This window comes from Vidua chalybeata, chromosome 3, assembly GCF_026979565.1.
Source record: "Vidua chalybeata isolate OUT-0048 chromosome 3, bVidCha1 merged haplotype, whole genome shotgun sequence".
NCBI lineage: Eukaryota > Metazoa > Chordata > Aves > Passeriformes > Viduidae > Vidua > Vidua chalybeata.
In genome coordinates this window covers 31,118,695-31,137,408 of record NC_071532.1, presented here as the reverse complement: position 1 = coordinate 31,137,408, position 18,714 = coordinate 31,118,695, and the positions used below count along the sequence as shown (strand labels likewise).

Here is an 18,714-nt window from a genome sequence, read left to right as displayed (position 1 = left end):
CTATGAAATCCAAATGGAAACTTCTAAGTTTGAAAATCTATATCCAGAATATAAAAGATATACAATTAATTTAGTCTTAAAGGTGATAAGACTAACTGACATGCCTATTGCTTAGCTGTTTGATTTCAACACACAGTAACACTAGAGGAAGCTCAGCTAAACAAGCTGCTGAAGCAACCAACTATTATTAAAAATAAACCCACATATGGAATAGTGTTGGTATTACAATGCCCAGGGGAAGGCTGGCCATAATTTCCTTAGAGAAAATCTAATCTGTGGGTGGCAAGTTAAAATTTACCACTGCTTAACATTTTCTAATTAAATGGTTTTAAGGCTGATCCTTCTTGCCAGTTTGAGATTAAAAATATTTATATTTGTGGATATTGCAGGAAACCCTTCAGACTTCTTTGTGATTCCTGATTAAAGAAACTTCATCACTTCAGGGATGGCAGATGTTAAAAAAAAAAAAAGTTTTCTTACCTTCTCTTTTTCCTTACCTCAACTCCTTTAGGATGGCACCCGGCCTCCCCTAGATAGTGATGTGAGCCTGGAGGAAATTGCTTACAGTCAGCACTGTGATTGTTACACGTGAGTATCTTCTGGTTTTGACTTTCATACTTCATGTGCAGTGCCAGCAGTCTTCGATGCATGATCAGCTGTGTTTTGCTGGTATTATTAAGAGGGTTTCTTAACTTGATAAACCTTTTCCCTTAGGGTATTTTTTCTTGCTTTCCCTCGTGCTTTTTTCCAAGAAGTTGGTAGGAATATATGGATGCTAAAGTCTTCTTCATATGGAATAGTTTTTACATTGCAAATACAGAAGAGTGGAGGCCTTTTGGTTTTCTTTGGTTTTGTTTTATAATTCTTGCATCATCTGAGGAACAAAGAGCCCTCTTTAAGTTGTGGGCCCATACACAATGGTGATGAAAGCAAATTGGTTTAACAGCCATAACCAACTTGTTCTGTCACAGAGTTGAGAGCAATCTGTTTGACAAAGTATGAGTGCCCATTTCAGCTTGTGCTTTGGGAACAGCAAGGTGTGGCTTTAGGGAAAGCTTGATGACCATATCTGTCAGAATAATTTGCAGTTATGGTCCATAAAACTTAAAAAGCTTTAAGCTATTCAATAATTTAGTAATACTCAGTGTTTTTATGGAGTTAATGAAGGATAAAGTTTATGATGGGCTGCTTGCCACAATATTACTTGGAAAAGATGAGTAATTTTTCTTTCTACACCTTTCACTCACTGGTTTATAGTCCAGTGTTCTTTTTGTTCAGTGTGCAGGGGTTTTGGTTTGGTTTTTTGTTGTGAGGTTTGTGTGGGTTTTTTGTTTGAGATTTTGTTGTTTGGTTGTGGGTTTTTTGATGCTTGGGTTTATCTGTATTTTGAGTTTAGGGGTTTTGTGTGTGTGTGCGTGTGTTTGGGTTTTTGTTGTGGGTTTTCATGTCTTTGGTTTTGGTTTATTTGGGGTTTTTGTTTTATCTGGTTGGGTTTAATTTTTGATTTGTTAATACTTTATGGCTAGTACCCCCAAATGAAGCATGGGGAGTTGATTTCGAAATTTTTTTTTTATTTGATGACTTTCACTAGCTGAAAGACATGTGAAAAGTTCCAGCTGCTCAAGTTCCAGGAAACTGGAAAGAAACACTTAAACTGGTATGACCATGTCTAGTGGATACTATTATTTTAAGAGCATGTTAACTTTACTATTGATGCAGCTTTGAGCATCATTCTGTAATGGTGAGGGATTTCATTTGAATCTTTTATAAAATTTATAAAAAAAGAAATTATGTTCCTAAGAAGTGGCACAGTATTAATCAACCCTTTGGCATTTTCAAAAATGCTGAATGGGAGTTTTGCATCTTCCCTTGTTTCTTATTAATTTGATCTTAATTTGTGGCTAAAATCTGAAGGGCGTCACTCCGTAATGAAGGTTGCAGACTGCGTAATCATCAGGCCTCTTTCCAGTATTCTTAAGGTGAAACTTTGTGACAGCACAACCAAATTTTAATGCCATTTTTACTGTCTTGTCTTTCTGTATGCCATCAGCAAACTAGAAATTTATCCCCAAATAACCTGTTGTTTGTATCCCTAGAGGGGCAGACCTTTCAGCTCTCGTGCGTGAGGCTTCCATTTGTGCCTTGAGACAGGAAATGGCCCTGCAGAATACTCAAAGCAAGAAGGGTAAGAAAGCTTTAAAAAGAAAATCTTAACTAAACAGTGACAAGATAAATGGAATATAAAGTATTTAAAGCAGTTGAAGACAAGCATAAGTCTGTGAAAGCTGTACATCATTGATTGACTTTTGAGCCGAACAAAAATTAAATCTCATAAGGGGAGGTAGGGGAAGGTACAGGAAAAATGGTTGTGCTAGAAGTCAGCATAATTCTTATTTTTAAAGAACTGAAGGTTACAACCTTAAAGAAAAGTTTCTGTTAAATGGTTATATAAACTGATTATTTCCTAGACTAAATACCCCTTTGCCAGTTTTCTCTGTTACTACCAAAGACTAATTACGCTGACGTATTTGGAGGAGGGTTGTAAACTGCACATTCCCTGATTTCCTACCTTTGGCACCCAGCTGTGTTGTGTAACTGAACACATACATCCAGCACTGGTGGAGTTGGGAAAATCTGTGCCACTTTTGATCTTTGGTGCTTAGCTCATCAGTGCCTCTTGCCAACACTTTAACAGGGAGTTATAAATTGATTCAAGTACAATCTCTGCCCTTTCATTATCTCTCTGAACTGCTGGTTTAAGTTGTATTTTTGTGGGGATTTTTAAATTCTAGATTGAAACTTTTATATAAAAATGCCTGTTTGGCTTTCTTCCCAGTAATTTTGTTTATTTTATCTTAAAGCCAAAATACAAAGCTAAGATAGAATTGTGACTTTTCAGACTATATCCTTGGAAAATATCGTAGGCTTTCATTATGCCCTGATTTCTAAGAGCAACACTGGTATTTAATGGCTTTGAATGATTATTTTTGATCTAGTACCTATCCAATCTTGTCTGGTTTTTAGTAAGTTACCAGAGCACAGTGTTTGTATTCCCTGTTCTGAGGCAACAAGTGTGTTCAGCTAGAGGAAAAAACCCTGAGCTATAAAAACCTTCCCTGTTGTATGACTTAGTTACCCATTTTGCTTGTTGTAGCTGGCTAAAACTCTTGATTTGAGGCTAAAACTCTTGATTTGATTTGCTCCGAGTTTATCCTGGTCATTTTTATAATTGTTCAGATTACAGCAGACTTTATTCAAAGCTGTTCATCTCTTGAATTCAGCCTTCACAGTTAGGATTGCAGCCTAAGCACTGACTGTGAATGTGTAGGCAGCCAGTTATACATGTACATAATACATGTACAACTTGATTTCCATGTTTATAGCAGCTGCTTGCTTGGACTGTCCTTGGGTTTGCAAGATGTCAGCCCTGATTGCTATGAAAACATGTGAGGTGGCTTCTTATTTGAGACCCTCTTCATTTTTAACTTCAAGATATGACTGGGGATTTTCTTTCTTCATTGTTCAGCAAGACGTGCAGCTGCCTCCCCTCCCACGCTCTGCTTGGCTGTGGATGGGTGCTGAGTGTCCTTTGGAATCAGGGCTGCTCCTTTCTGTTTTGGAGAAACTGTTGCAACTTCTTGTTATACCTGATATTTTCCCTCTGGAATAAAATCACAGGGGTGTGGTTTTTTAACACTTGGCAGTGGTTTGCTTGAAGGTACTTTTAGAAAGTGAAATGGAAAGATATCCTTTTTGTGATATTTCGTAGGAGAATTCAGAAATTCTACTGCTAATCTGAACAGGCCTAGGCAAGCTGATCATGTTAGTCACTATGATCTGAGAATTGCCAGATACAGAAGTTTGTAGGGGAAATTCCTAACAATTGGGCAGATTTCCACTTTTATGTAGTACCCCTGGATTTTCTCATCATTGGGCCAGCACTGAATGTCCAGAAAGCTTCACTGTCATTTGCAAATTTGGGAGTTTCACTTCTGCCTCCCTTTTCCAAACCACTGAAGATGGTTTCAGCACCACTGCCAGAGTGGGACCCACCCTACTGCAGCAGTTCTGCAGTTTCTGTCAGAAACTTTCCCTCAGAAACTTTGGAACACCATGTGCTCCTGGTCACTTCTTCCCATTCCCATCTTAACTCACCTCTTTAGCTTAATCTTGTGTATTTATTTCAAACGGATCTAGTTACACAGAATGTACAGGGTATGACAAATAATAGAGAGAGAGTCTTACTCCTGTTTCAGCTGCAGTGACAAATACAGACCTTCTAAACTATGACCCTTTTTGTACATTTTTATAAGAGATAGCCAGTGGTCCCACATCACCTGCAGTCTGTAAGGCTGATCCTAAGCACAGAATCTATGAGACTTTTTGTTAGAGCAGTTAAGAGCAAGTGTTGTGTAACAAGTGAGAATAAAGTTTTGCATCTTTGCAATTGAATTTGAAAAGCAAGCAAGGTCTGGTCCTTGTTTGATAAGAACAATGTATCTCTCACTCATCTATGTAAACAGGAAAACTCCAATTTCATATTTGGAGTTTTAAGTATATTGTCTTATTTTTAAAAGATTGTACCTGTTGATATACTTCATTATTTTAGTTTAACAGTACAAATGGTTTTAAACAATAAAGTATTTGTACCTACTTATTCAGACTAAATGGTTTTGTCATTAGAAATTGAGGCAAAGTGTGTTAAAGCAAGTAGCCAAGGTCTAGATTAGTCACAGCTACATTTTCCACATGATCAAGCCTTGGACAAGCTTTTATCACGTAATAAGCATGAAGTAGTCTAAGTTACTTGCAGTGAGAGGTCAGTGACCTAGCAGGAGATTTTCTCTCTCCCTGTAGCATTGTCACAATTTGATTAAAAATTACATGCTTAAAAACAAAAGTAAAAGCAACATTAAATTCTCGTAGCTCTGTTTTATTGTTTTATGGAGTTTTAATGACTCAGTCTAAAAGTAATCTGTCTTCTGGGAAGGTCCCAATTTGAACCTTTTTCTTACTGTAAATAGCATTTCCTTGGGGAAGGAGGTTAAATTCCTGATATTTTAAACTTGAATCTTCAAATTTTCCAAGTATAACTTGTTCTGGTAATAGGAATGTTGAACATGAGCTCCAGAGAAATGAGATGAGAGAGCAGTGAGGTTGCATGTTTAGTGAAGTTCAGTGAAATTTAATCTTCATCTTTACCTTTAACACAGGTAATAATAACTGTAGGCTATTTGCTCTTCTGGTTAATACCTTAGACAAGGTATATTTCATTTTTTATTTAGTATCTCCCATTTGCTTTTAGTCTTTTACTATATGAGCAGAAGATTTTTGTTCAACTCGGACTCAAAATATATTAAGAGCTTTTTCATGTTGGCACATCCCATTTCATATGGCAGAGGTGGAAATAAAAGCAGTAATCATCCTAATGAAAGAGATTTTAAAAATGCACCAACAAGACTAGAGTTTGTATTTCTGACATATCTGGTACCTGTGCACAGTGTTAGCTGATATGTAGTGGCATCTTAGGATTTTTAAATCCAGATTAAACAAGGTACTTCCTTGTGAGAACAGAGGAATCCATGACTTATTTGATGTATGCTTATGTTTTAACATACTAAGAAAACCTGTTCAAAAGGTTATTATTAAGAATAATTACTGTAGATAGCTGCATTAAGGTCAAAAAGGCAATTTGCATAAACTTAAACATAGGGAGTTGTAGCAGTGAAAGCTTTCATCTCTTCTGTGTAATGCCAGAGAAGGCAATGATATGAAGCCAATTACTTAGAAATTGAGTAGAAGTGGAATGATAGCAAAATGTTTTCTAAGTACTTCTTAAATAACAGGGAAGTTTAATATTGAATTAATGTAAAAAAAAAAAAAAAAAAGCCCAGAAGTGGAAGCAGCAGAATTTGAGGGATTCACTTCTAGAAAGGTTATGGGAATTCAGTTAGTTAGGTTTCATTAATGCTGTCTTGAAATACATGCAACAGTCGCTTGATTGTCACTTGTCTGCAATTTTAGTAATTTATTATGTTTTGTTCTTTAAGGAGAAATCAAGATTTCTCGTAAACACTTTGAAGAAGCTTTCAGGAAAGTTAAGTCTTCAGTGTCCAAACAGGTAAGGCAATATTCCAGTATGTAAAGTTCATTACTCCCTTGGGAAGGACACTCTTCTGATGCTGGAGACTGGTGGGAATGGTTAAGGTTGCAGCATCCTTAGATGGATTTCAAACTGACACTACCTGTTTCTGCATTAAACAAATCTGATGTTTGTGTTAAGGCCAGAAATCAAAGCCTCCCTTTTCAGCTGCAGATGATGCACTGTATGTAGATGGCTTAGCAGGATATCAAGGTTACTTTTTAGTGTGGTGCCTTGGACTTCATTGACATTCCCAGATTGATTATTAACCTGGCCCTAAGCTCTTATGTCTGCTGAGCTTTCAGTGTAGAAGTCAAGGCCTTTAGAGTGCAGCACATCCTGCCACAACTTTTCCTCCCCTGTGATGATGACACACAAAGATGCTTAACCTTTTCTGTTGATGTGCAAGAGATGTAAATTTGAGATGGTACATAAAACACGCTTTATGATCTTAGTTATTCCTTATTACTGTTTTCATTATTTGGATTTGTTAAGGAAGTTTGTTGTAAATGTTTCCTTATGCCCTTTTCCTTTTAATGACTGAAAGGAAAGCTGTTCAGTCATCTTAATTACTGTAATTTTGAAGTTAATATACAGGAATTGCTATTATTGCAGAGCCTGTGTCTAGGTCTCCATGTGTGGCCAAGAGAGTACTGTACTGCAGCCAGAATACATGAATGTATTCACATGTAGAACTAGACAGAAATAAGTTAGTAAACTATTTCCTTTCATTTTTGTTGTATTTTGGTGGTCAGTGACCTTTCATAAAATTAGAAGTAATCTTTGGCTCCAAGAACCTTTAAAGATGATGTTGGCTGTTGTTTTCCCTTTGCTAATCACTAAGCAAACAGCCACAAAAATGTAAAACATCTCCTCTAACCTAGCAATGATTGTTAAGTATTAGAACATACTCCTTCTGGTTAACCAAAAATGTTATTCTGCATCTCAAAGGCAGCTTAAATATCATGTGTCTGAGAGTCCTATTTTTCAATTATATTAATCTGAAGACTTGTCAGGTATTTTGAAGTCTCTTTTGCAGTACAAGATACTTATCTCCTGTTTCCAGCTGCTACTTCCTATCTGCTAGACAAATTCAGTCTGAGAAAAAAAATACAGACCTTGCTATGACACTGGAAAATTAAAAAAAAAAAAAAAGCTAAAGCTCCATCTTACTGATCTAGTCCATCTACCTCTTCTATCCTATACACATCTCTGTGTTTGGTTTAATTGGTTGACTCAAGATAAACAAAAAGAATTCTTTAAGCTGTGAACAGACATCACCTTCTGAAGCCAGGTATTTCAGTGGAAGTACTCAGTTCCTCAAAACTCTCATTTTGAGTGACCAGTGAAATGGGTTAAGGAACAGTTAAGTTAGACTAGCAAAGGATGACCTTGTCTGTTCATTGTGCAGAACTAGATGGGGGAGGAAAGTGTCAATTCAGCAGCTCCTGTAGTGAAGAGGGCAGTGCCTTCTCAGGCAAGCTGCCATCTAACCTAGCATGGCAACAGGAACTGTAAGAACTCTGCCTGAGGCCTCTGGGAATTACATACCATTGGTGACTCTTCCTCTCCCTCATTTATGATCCAGAGTAGTGGGGGTTTGCCTTATTTAGGTTTTTGTTTGTAAATATTTTAAAATGCAGCTAGTGACTCACAGAGCTAGTTTGTTTCACTTGCTTAAATAATACACAAAGTCACTTTTAAATATTGTGTAATTTTTACCACTGTCTGAGGTACTTTTCCTCTTCTCTTGGCACTATTAGGATCAAATAATGTATGAAGAACTGCATCAGTCGCTGTGCAGGTGATACATTTGGACAATTCCCAAAAGAAACTCACTCTACACTGGTGAAGAGTTCTGCAGTTCTTGTGTGCCTGTTTTCAAGAAGCAGGTTGGAAAGAAGCTGTACTAAATCCATCCCTCAACTTTTTATACTGCACCTATAAAAAAGGTCATCACAACCTACTGCTCTAAAGCATCCTTAATTTAACTGTCTCCAGAATAAAAGATACAATACATGCTTCCTTTTTATAACCATTTACATTTTCCAAATGAATGCTTTTAGTGTTAAAAGGCTAAAACCATTCTGATCTATTTGGTGCCCTGAATCAGAAATCCCTGAGGCACAGGCTAACCCTTCCAAGTGTTTACACTGCTCAAATAGCTGTTTTCAACCATCAGAGAAAATTGCTGTGAATTGCTGTGTTTTCCAGAACAAGGACACTGAAAGAAGCACTGGGAGGACAGAGCTGTGAAAGTAGGCTGGGAAAATGCTGCACTGGATGTTATCACACCATTAATCATGCATTTTCCAAGTACACTGACACGATTGTGCCAGCACAGGTTCTCTGAGCTGCTAACAGCTTCCTTCCATCTTACAAAATAAACTGCTCACAGATGGCAAGCTGGGAGAGTTATCTGGGAGAGAGTAAAGTTTGGAAATTGGAGAAGTGTTATGATACTATGATTCAACCTAAGAAACATTTGAGTTAAGAGGTACTTAACAAGCTGGTTCTTAATTATTTTTTCTTAAACAGATAAATTTTCAAAATTGAGAAGTATCCAAGTTAAGACAAAACACTGAAAAGTGACAGATTATGAAACCTACAAGTCTTCAGGGAAAAACCCCAATGAAATAGTTTTTGTAAGCAACATTTAATCTGTAAGCATTCCCCCTACTTACTTAAACACTTAAGAGGGAGATCATTCAATCTCCTACTTGAATTCATTTAAACAAATACCCTGAACAACCAGATCTAACTGTAAGACTGACCTTGATAGAGAATAGCACCTTACATCTTAAATTCTTACAGATCTGCCAGCTAACAAGAAATCTTGCTGCACCTTTTTACTCAAAGATACATGTTTGAAGGTCATCACATGTAACTTATCACCACAGACTTGGATTTTAAAAATACTGACGCTCATGGCAGCTTGTTCTTACCACTGGGATTTCTGCTCAACATGGGATGACATTCCCTCCCTCTCCTAGGGAAGCTGGCACCTCAGTGACTGAAATTCTGACTCATAAGACTAACAAATTAAGTCCCTGGATAAAAATCAGATGATAATGATGTGCCTGCTTTTAATTGTAAATCAGACTTGTAACTTCAGCTGTGATTCTCAGAAATCCAAGATGAAGCATCATCACTTTCACTCAATACTAGGTTGGAAGGAAACCTCAATGATCATCTGGTTCAACCTTTCTTGGCAAAAAGCATTCTAGACATGATGGCCCAGCACCCTGTCCAGCTAAACCTTACAAGTGTCTGACATTGGGGAATCCACCACTTCCCTGGGGAGATTTTTCACAATGAGAAAAATCAACTAGTAGAATAGTTTTTCCTCATTTCCAATTGGAAGCACCCCTTACCCCTCATCTTTTCCACGTCACTCTTGTAAAAAGGTAATCTCCCTCCATCTTCTTTGTAACCACCCCTGGAACATGGTGCTCAGTTCTCTCCTTAAGCTTTATTTTCTCCAGGCTGTGCAAACATAGTCCTCTCAATCTTAGCACATAATACTGCAACAGTATAATAATGATACACCCAATTCACTTGGAGTGGCTGAGTGGACCAATGAAAAGAATAAGTGATTTCTTCTTTATGGATATACAGAGAAGATTCCTGCTACCATACTTGAGGTTAGCTTCAGATGATGACCTTAAGCAGGAGTGGAGTCCTCAAGTCCTGGCATATCCACCTGAGAATCTTCCTTTCCTTTTATGATGATATCCCTGTGTATGTAAGGAGCAAGAAAGCAAAGTAGGACTTGCAAGGCAAGATAATGGAGGAAATGCTATCAAGGAGTAGTAATAGCACTAAAGTCTTGACAAGAGTGCCAGCACAAACCAGGTTTATAATTCAAGGTGTCTCATGATTATTCTTCATAACAGGTGACAGAGGAAGTAGGGTGCAGGAGGGTTTGAGTGCACAAGAAAAGCTGAAGTTAAGGTGAAAGGCAGAAAAAGCCAGGTCAGTCAAGTGTCCATATCCTGTCTGCTTACCTTGTCTGGGCTCCATGTGCAGCAAGGAGCAGGCAATGGTAGGCAGCTGAATTCCATTTGCCTGCTCACACACGAGTGTTGCACCCACACTGCTCCTTGTGGGAAATTCTGCTTAGGCTATACTATGTATCACTAAAAAAACAATGATCCTTTGTACAGAAGAGATCCTTTGTACACAGAAAATGGGAACTTCTTTAAGGAAGGAGCCTTTTCACCCAACAGAGACTAATATTTTGTTCTGCATATACAGCTACCACCCCTCCTAGCAGATGTGCCTCAAGGTTTTGCCTCCAGTCATCTTGTTTCTGTTGTGACAAGATCAAGAAATTCTTCATCACACCATTCTCCTCTCCCTTTTCCTGAGGCTAACAGTATATCAAAACCACAAGAATGAGCCTGTCCCAGAGCACAGTAGATGCTAATGTAAGCATGGATAGGGGGCAGAGGCAGTGCAGAGGACTGTCATTCTTGGCTCAATAGGAAACTTTTCCACATGTTTATCCTGACTAAAGTTTTGTATCCCACTTCAGGTTTGATTGTGAAATAGAAGACTTGCTAGAGAAAAGACAGTTGTGTGGAGTTGCAGGTTGCTGTGCCAAAGGCAGATCCACATGATTCAGACCTACATATTTATCAGATTGTTTTCCTAGGACCTTGCAGAAGCAATGTTGGCAGACCCAGAAGTGGCTCCTGTGCCTTCCAATGTGCAAGCTACCCAGCAGAACTTGCTTTGCTGTAAGTCTTTTGAGACTTCCAAATTACAGAGGAGTACAGTTTCCAAAAGCTGTGCCAAGCTACTTACACAAGGTTGCTGCTTCAAAGTCACTTTCCTCCTCTTAGTCCAACAGGAGTAGGGCAGCCTGCAGTCTGTAGCATTGATGTTATCACCTATTGAACCTCATCATTAAATAAGGAACAAACAGCTTTAAGCTCTGCTGTGGCATGCCACTGCATCAGACAGAAGGAATAAATGGAATAAATGTCAGGGAGGCAGAGGTGAGCCACTGACCTCAGCAGCTGACAGTGGTCACTTGCCATGAACAGATCCATGTCTCAACACCTGGAGACCTTTGTGTTACCGGCTCACTTAAGGAGTTCACCAGAGGCATTCCGAACACGCAGCTGGAAGTTGCGACTGTTACAACTGACCTCTGGTTCCAGGGAGGAAGCCCTGCCCTGGGTCTGAAACATGGAGCTCTGCAACCAGACACAGATGAACCCATTTAGCACGTTCGTGTTGGGAAGCAGACAGGTTCAACAGCAAATCAGGAATGCCAGAGGCAAGGGTTGTTCTGAAAGAGGAGTATACCCACACCTGTCCTGTGGGAAAATTAATGCTTAGTACAATCAGATTCCAGGATGCATTACTTACTCCACTTAAGCAGCTCCAGATAATTGGAGGCAGGAGAGCAGGGAGCATTAAAAGCCATGCAAGGGCATTTATTCTGAGCACTGCAGGTTATTCTAAAAGCCCTGAAGATTCAGAGCTCTGCACAATTTAACTGCAACTAAAATACTTGGGTGACAGTTAAAATTCCTGACTGACTTCACATAAAGGAGATGTTTTCCAGACTGACAAACTGAATGGAACAAGCCCTGATAAACATGTAGAAACACCTAAGTTAACTCATTCCATCTGAACAGATTTAGAAAAAACAGTTGGGTTAACTGTCAAGGTTCTTGATGCTCTTCAGGTTTAATTTCTTCTTCACCAGCACGTTGAAATTCCCTCCAACTTTCAGATAAAATGTTTCAAAAATTATACTAACAGCTTTCTGCCAGGTATGTTTTAATTGTATTAATGAAAACTACTTAAGTCCTTAAAACAATAACTACATTGTTTGTATGTTTGGTTTTTTTAATGTTAGTGTTTCATATTTCTGTGTCATGCCTTTGGAGTAAACATCATGACACAGAACTTAAAGTTATTGTTCATTTAGAATACGTCAAACAAGTCAAGTAGGGTGAGCTGGTCCTAATTACTTTTACCAGTGGTTCAGAAATGCTTCTGGTTTTTAGGGATGAAACTATGCTGGTTACCTTTCAAATGTCCTGCTTTTGGCAGTTCTTACTACTGAAGTTGGCTGCTAAGGCTTTTTATGTATTACACAGGAATGCTATGATTAAGAAGGGTTGCTACCAATGCTTGCAAGAATCAGACCATTGTTTAGATCCAAACTTAAATCTCACTGGCTCAGATTAGCCTAATATAGTAAATTGTTCTCCAACAGGTAGCCAGTAGCAGATGTTCCAGAAAGATTATGGCAAGCACAGGTATCTCCCTCAGAATTCTCCACCATTCAGTACCTCATGAAGTGAAAGTAATGTATTTATAATTTGAGTTGGAATGGAAAATCATAGTCAGAACACCTTAAAACAACAAATGCAATTTTAAACAAGAAAAGAGGGCAACTTCAGCCCTGTTTAAGAGCAGGAATTCCATGAAGTAGGTAACTAAGACTAACTACAAAATTTTTACTCTGAACTCTGCTTATCTTAAATATTCATGTAGGATAGCTGAATTTCTTAGCTTTAGCTCTTAGCCATAAAACTTTGTAGACACTTTCCAGCCTTCATCCAGCTATGAATAAATCAATACCAAAGATAACTTAAAAAACAAAGAGTGATATTAAGTGGCTTAAAAAGAAGCTGGTTTGAACTTCTTAAACCTTTACAAGTATTTCAACCCAAGTTTTCCTCTGCGTAGGGAGGAAAGACAGTTATTCTTTACAGGTCATCTATATCACCACTCAATAGAAAGGTCCCAAATCTGCTTTAGAAATACCAAATTTCTCTAAAGCTTAAGTCCTTCAGCATAAGAGGACCAATCAAAAATTCACCCAGTATTATTTCAATCTTTGCTTTTTAATTACATGTAAAAATACTGGACAAAATCAATTTTGACATTGCACTCCACCCTGAGCAACACACTGGCTACCTCGCAGGTTGTGGGCATAATGAAGTCACTCTGTAGGTGGCTGGCAAACTTTCATACCACTTCTCTTGCCTAGCCACAGATAAGGGCCCACACTTAAACAAAACACACATTAAAACAGCACCACAGTCAAGATGAGTTACCAGTTATGAGATACCAGTACAATCTTTTCAGGCACTCACCTTTTCAAAACAAACGAACAACAAACACCTCAAAAAACCACCCCAAAATACAGGAGTTGAAGGCATCTAAAATTGAGTTACAGCAGCTACAACTTCCACCTTCCTCAGATTAATGAGGAACAATACCACAGAACCACCATTTGAGATTTAAGGGTGATTTGTAGCCAGGTTTGACTGCTTAAAGCCATCATCAATGCATTAGAGGGTAGAAGGCAAATCTACTGTGCTGAGGTATGGAAAGGTTCTTCACTGTCCAGCAAGTCTATCTGTTCCCAATGAAAAATTTCCTAGGCAGGAAGTTTGATAACACCACCTCTCACCACATTTTAATACGTAAGAAAATATTTATGGAGGGTAGGTTTAGGGGGAAAAAACCAAACAAGATTATTTAACAATCTTTCTGTGTACACAAATGACTAATGTGCTAATAGGTAGTATTGTCAGACTTGTCTGCCAAAATAGTATCTGTTCAATCCATTCACTTTCCCATAAAAGCCAAATTTCCAACTAAGTGTAAATATTTATATTTGAAGCCATAGTAACATGGTAATAACTTTTCTTCAAAGATCAGAAAACCCCCAAACACTAACAAGATTTTTCCAACATTAAACCCCACATCAGGTGTATTAAGTTACCTAAATGCCACCTGCTCACACTACATGCCAACAGAAGCAGCTCAGGCAGTAGGTGGGACCCTTGGAGTTGGCAATACCCTTGAATTCCCCACCTTTTTTTTTTTTCCTACTAAGAAGTCACAGAAGAATCTCAAAGACAAGAGTTTCATTCTGATAGATTGCTCCTTTAAGGTACTCTCAGTAGAAAAGGTAGAACTTTAAAGCATTGCTTCAAATGACACATATTTAAATAAAAACAGACTGAACATCTCTGTGCAAATTTAGTTCTTCCAACCATCAGTTCAGAAACATTTTCAACAGAATGTTTAAGTTAACAAATCATGTTAGTTTAGAATTAACAGGTAAGTACAGCATTTTAAAACTAGTCATCTAAATAGCATGTTGAGGGCAGTATAATACATTGAGAACTTTTAAACTGTTATGAGTCAGACAGACATTTTATATAGATTTAACACCTACCAAAGTAAATTCTGTAACAAAGTGATTTTGCATTATGCATATAACACTGATCCTTAGGCAAACAGAGACACATTGAACCAACGAATCTGAGGACTGTGAGGAATGTTATAATTGGTTGGAGTCTGCTACAAAATCCTTAAGGATGCATTGCTATGTTGCTGTACATCTTAATTGAGGACACAGGTGAACAGCTTTAGCAGGAAACCTTTATACCAGCCACTTTAAAGCAAGCAGACATTTCAAAGTTTTTTGGTTGCCAGAAGTTTAATCTTGCTTCACTTCACCCTTTAATTGCCTTTTCATGCGTGAATATGGGCTGATTGTGTCATCCATCACGAAGTCATACAGTACTTTTATCCAAGAGTTATATTGGGGCAGGTTGTCATAGTATTCAGCTGCTATTTTCTTCACCTGAAGGAGAGATATGAGGTTTATTTACTGGTTATATTAACATCAGTTGTGACACCTTTACAATCCTCAATATGTAACATCACAGGAAGTCTCATTCCAGAAGTTAGATCCTACAGGAAAGGCCACTCGTGCCACAATGTGAACATTCCTTGAAGGAAAAAGCAATTCCCTAGTTATTAAGTAAATCTGCTGTGAAGTTTTTGGAGCTGCCAGAACAAACTCAGCTAACTCTCCAAAGTCCCTTCACCATGTTACCTACAGGATGATGGAGCTCACAAAGCAAGTGGTTTGGTTGCTATTGAAAGTGTGTGACTCAGTTCAGTGCTGACTCATAGATACACCAGTGACAGTAAAAAGGATGTTTTAAGTTCTAGGAAGAGCTGTTTAACACAGCTATTTTTACATGTAGTTTCAAATCTCAGAAGAAGAAAGGCATTTTGTTTCTGAGGAGTATTTTGTTTCTGAAGACAGACTTCAAAGAATGAATATGAACTGCTTCCAGAGACTCTGTTCTCAGTTGCACACATTAACTAGACCACTATTTAAACTGAGAGCAGCAGGTTCAGTTAGATGCCCATACTGCATTTAGGGCCAACCACTTAATGCCTTAATGAACTTTATGAACAGAACATAATGGATTTTTCACAAAATTCCATAGCTTTAGTCCAAAGAATAGTATCAATCTGTATAAGCAACCAACAAACCCAAGGTATTTACATGGCTGGTTTGAAGGCAAAGCTTGTTTTGACCCATCATCACACCTATAGAACAGTGCAGCCAAGCAATGTACTTTTACTCAACACTAATAACTCTCAGCTCACCAGTTCTGAGGAATCAAGTGTTCAGTACTTAGGGTCTTTAGCACACAGCAGAGTCCAATCCAATCAAATTAACTGCACTGTTCCAAAATAAGGCTTTGTTTTCTTATCAGAGCTGTGGATTATGAGTCCTGCAGCAGAACTGGGTATCTACCCCTAGAATTAAATACTTGAAAAAATTCATGGCCTACTTATAGCTAAAGTACCTGTCCAAGAAGTGAAATGCTGGTTCACAGCACAGACCCAAGTATCAAAGCTGAGTTAAAGCAACTTTTGCTGTATTTGAAGGATTTAAATCTATTAATAGAAGCATCTTAAACCCACAGAAAGCCTCAAGAAACCAATTGCATGATCTACCTGCCCTCCTAAAAGTGCTGGCATAATTATTTCAGCTGCAGTTCCACCACTGAAAACAGAAATGCCAGTCAAGTTTAGACTTCACCAGAGGGATGATTTTACAAGGTCTCACTATTGCCAAATGCAATAATAAAGCTGTAATACCAACACCACAGCTACTGTCAAATTGCAAAATTTAGTATCTGATGAAAAACTGAAGATTCAGATGTAACCCTTAAGCTTGTGTTCCCATGCTTCAATTGGGAAACGCAGATACAGTGAGAAAGAAACTCCTGCCTATAAGAAGCAAAGGTTGAAGTAGGAGAAACTTCACTTCTGCTACTCATGCAGGCATGACAGGTCTAAGTCCTGGCTTCGACTCTTAATTCTGCCTGTCTTACACTGCCAGCGTACAGCCAATACTTATTTTTAGGGTTCAAAGGCTCTTGCTAGAGGAAACTGAAGTGCTGCAGACTAGAGAAGTTATTAAACATTTGTCAACAGTACAACAGACATTAACAGTACCTCAAACCCTCTCTTTTCCCCCACCAGAAGATGTCCCTGATAGAAGAGACTGAAAGATAAGCACATGTTACAGTACTGTCCTTAACATTTCAATGACAAAGATAACAAATCTCCAGAGTTACCTGCAACCTCTTAACTAGCTTTTTGCATACTTACAAACAAGAATTCAGAAGACAGGCTGTAATTACAGAAAGCTAAAGTTAGTGCAAAGCATAAGATATGCGTTCCCTCTCCTTTTATGGAAGAGGATTGAGCAGCAGCAAACTGGAAGCTTGTTCAGGCTATCACTAAAATGCTAAATAATTACCTCCTTTATCACTCAGCTTATATTTTGGGGTTTTTTTTTTTTTTTTTTTTTGTTTTTAACCTCCCAACTTCCATTCTTCTGTTTGTGTTTGACCTTATTTTCATGTTAAAGAAGGCTTTAATTTAAGAAAAAGTCATAACCTTAGAAGTTAACTTACCAGTGGAAGGCTCTTGCCAGGAATATTGGGGAAGTCATGATGTTCATTGTGATAGCCAACATTAAAAGTGAGCAAATTAAGTGGCCCATAGTAGGAATAGGTCTCATGTCCTTTTAAAAACATGTAATGTTCAGCTATGAAGTGTCCCGAAATTGGGTGCAACCCAAGACCAAGTACTGAACCAGCAAGCATGTAAAAAATGGATTTGACTCCCCATAAATAATATATTGCCACATCAAAGGCAAGCTGAGCCAATAAATTGATTATTTCAAGTCGAGTAATGGGTTTAGGATTGATGCAGAGAGGCCTAATGGCATAGAAAAAAGGCTGAAGAACAATCCATATGAACTTCCTAAAAGGGGTGCAGAAAAACCAGCCTTCAAAGTTGGTAGGAATATCCACATCGATGCCGTCACCACCTAAGTAACGATGATGATCCATGTGGTATCTCTTGAAGGATATGGAGTAGGGGAGACCAAGAGGGAGGTTGGCAAATATTCCAAACCATCGATTCCACATGGCTTTGCTGTTGCCAAAGGCACTGTTGTGGGAGATCTCGTGAATAGCCAGAGTCATGGAGTGACTAATACAGCTTCCAAAAACATAAGCCCAGAAGACTACCCATTTCCAATCCAAGTCTTTAACCAGATAGAATGCAGTCAACTGCGCCAGAACCATCAGTGCAACCACCCAGATCAGGTTGTAGTCTGGCTTCATCAATGCTTTTATCTCTGGATGTTTAGCTAGATGGGAAAAAATTAAATGAAAAAAAGTTATTTCAAAGCTTTCCTCACAACCAGCTATCCCAATTAGATTACAGATTTTTCCTCCCTTTGTCCCAATTAGGAGTTGTCTGCAGAGGTAACGAAAATGCGTAACCTTACCATTTGTGATATTTGCTGCTATAATGAATCATTTGGAATCAAGTCATTTTAGCACTTTTACGTTGCTCGGCAACTAGACACGTATATGGTAAGCACCAGTAGCACATCCAGCCTCCTCAGGAAGGAAATGGCTCTGAGCCGACAACCCACCCGTAATTCAGAAGGGCTCACGAAGGCTCAGCCCCGATTTTAGCGCCGCACTCGACAGCGCTATCCGCCACCCCCGGACGCGGTGCCGCGGTGACCTCTGCGCACAGCGGCCCCCGACACCGCCTTATCGCCCGTCCCGCTGGCAGGGCGCGGGCGGGGAGCGACCCGGGCCCGCCGGGGAACCCGGGCTCCTATTCCGCCGCTCGGGACGGCAGCCGGGGCCGCCGCCGCCCCGCGCCTCGGGCTCGGCCCCCGCAGGCGGCCGCCCTCCCCCTCCTTCCCCCGCTCCTTCCCTTCCCTTCCCTTCCCCTCCCCCGACAGCGCCGCCAAGGCGGCGGCTCCCGCCTCCACGTACGCGGGCCCGGCCCGACTCCGGCCCCGGCCCCCCCGCCGGGAGGCTCCGGGGGGCCGCGGCGCCCCCCGACAAGGGCGGCCATCTTGTGGGGTGCCCGTGTGCGTCCCCCCCGCTCCAACACGCAGCCGGTGGCAAAAAGCGGCGGCACCGCGGCTCCTCACCCAGGATCTCCTTGCGGCGGTCGGCGTGCGGCTGGTCAGTGTAGACCCACTCGAAATCCTCTCTAGCTACAGTGTTCCCCATGACGGCAGCGCGAAAGCCCCTCACCGGCTGCCCGCCCGCTGCGCGGAGCGCCCGCTACCGCACTTTATAGCGCGGCGGAGGCGGCCCGGGGCCACGCCCCCGCCCCGCCCTCGCCGCCTATTGGCCGCTGCCGGCTGCTGGGCGTGCTCCCGCCGCGGCGGCGCCCCC

The 18,714-nt window shown here is 39.9% G+C and overlaps 2 protein-coding genes across 3 annotated transcripts in view; one reads left to right on the top strand and one right to left on the bottom strand.

Moving 5' to 3' along the window:
* The window catches only part of NVL (nuclear VCP like), a 37,624-nt gene extending 29,444 nt beyond the window's left edge, over nucleotides 1-8,180 (top strand). The window contains exons 20-23 of the mRNA XM_053939539.1: nucleotides 512-588; nucleotides 2,097-2,185; nucleotides 6,051-6,121; nucleotides 7,906-8,180. Of these exons, the coding sequence (XP_053795514.1) occupies nucleotides 512-588; nucleotides 2,097-2,185; nucleotides 6,051-6,121; nucleotides 7,906-7,950 (282 nt within the window). The 3' untranslated portion in view covers nucleotides 7,951-8,180. The remainder of the gene's footprint in view (nucleotides 1-511; nucleotides 589-2,096; nucleotides 2,186-6,050; nucleotides 6,122-7,905) is intronic.
* Nucleotides 8,181-12,520: 4,340 nt separating this feature from the next.
* DEGS1 (delta 4-desaturase, sphingolipid 1) lies at nucleotides 12,521-18,626 on the bottom strand. Of its 2 annotated transcripts, none has more exons than XM_053939540.1 (3): nucleotides 18,465-18,626; nucleotides 16,915-17,657; nucleotides 12,521-14,771 (listed from the first exon to the last, which is right to left on the bottom strand). In XM_053939540.1, exons 1-3 carry the CDS (start codon nucleotides 18,544-18,546, stop codon nucleotides 14,625-14,627), a joined length of 972 nt encoding a protein of 323 aa, XP_053795515.1. In that variant the 5' UTR covers nucleotides 18,547-18,626; the 3' UTR covers nucleotides 12,521-14,624. The 2 variants fall into 2 exon arrangements, with proteins under 2 accessions (XP_053795515.1, XP_053795516.1); XM_053939541.1 differs by lacking the exon at nucleotides 18,465-18,626 and adding an exon at nucleotides 17,799-18,044.
* Between the last annotated feature and the right edge of the window lie 88 nt (nucleotides 18,627-18,714).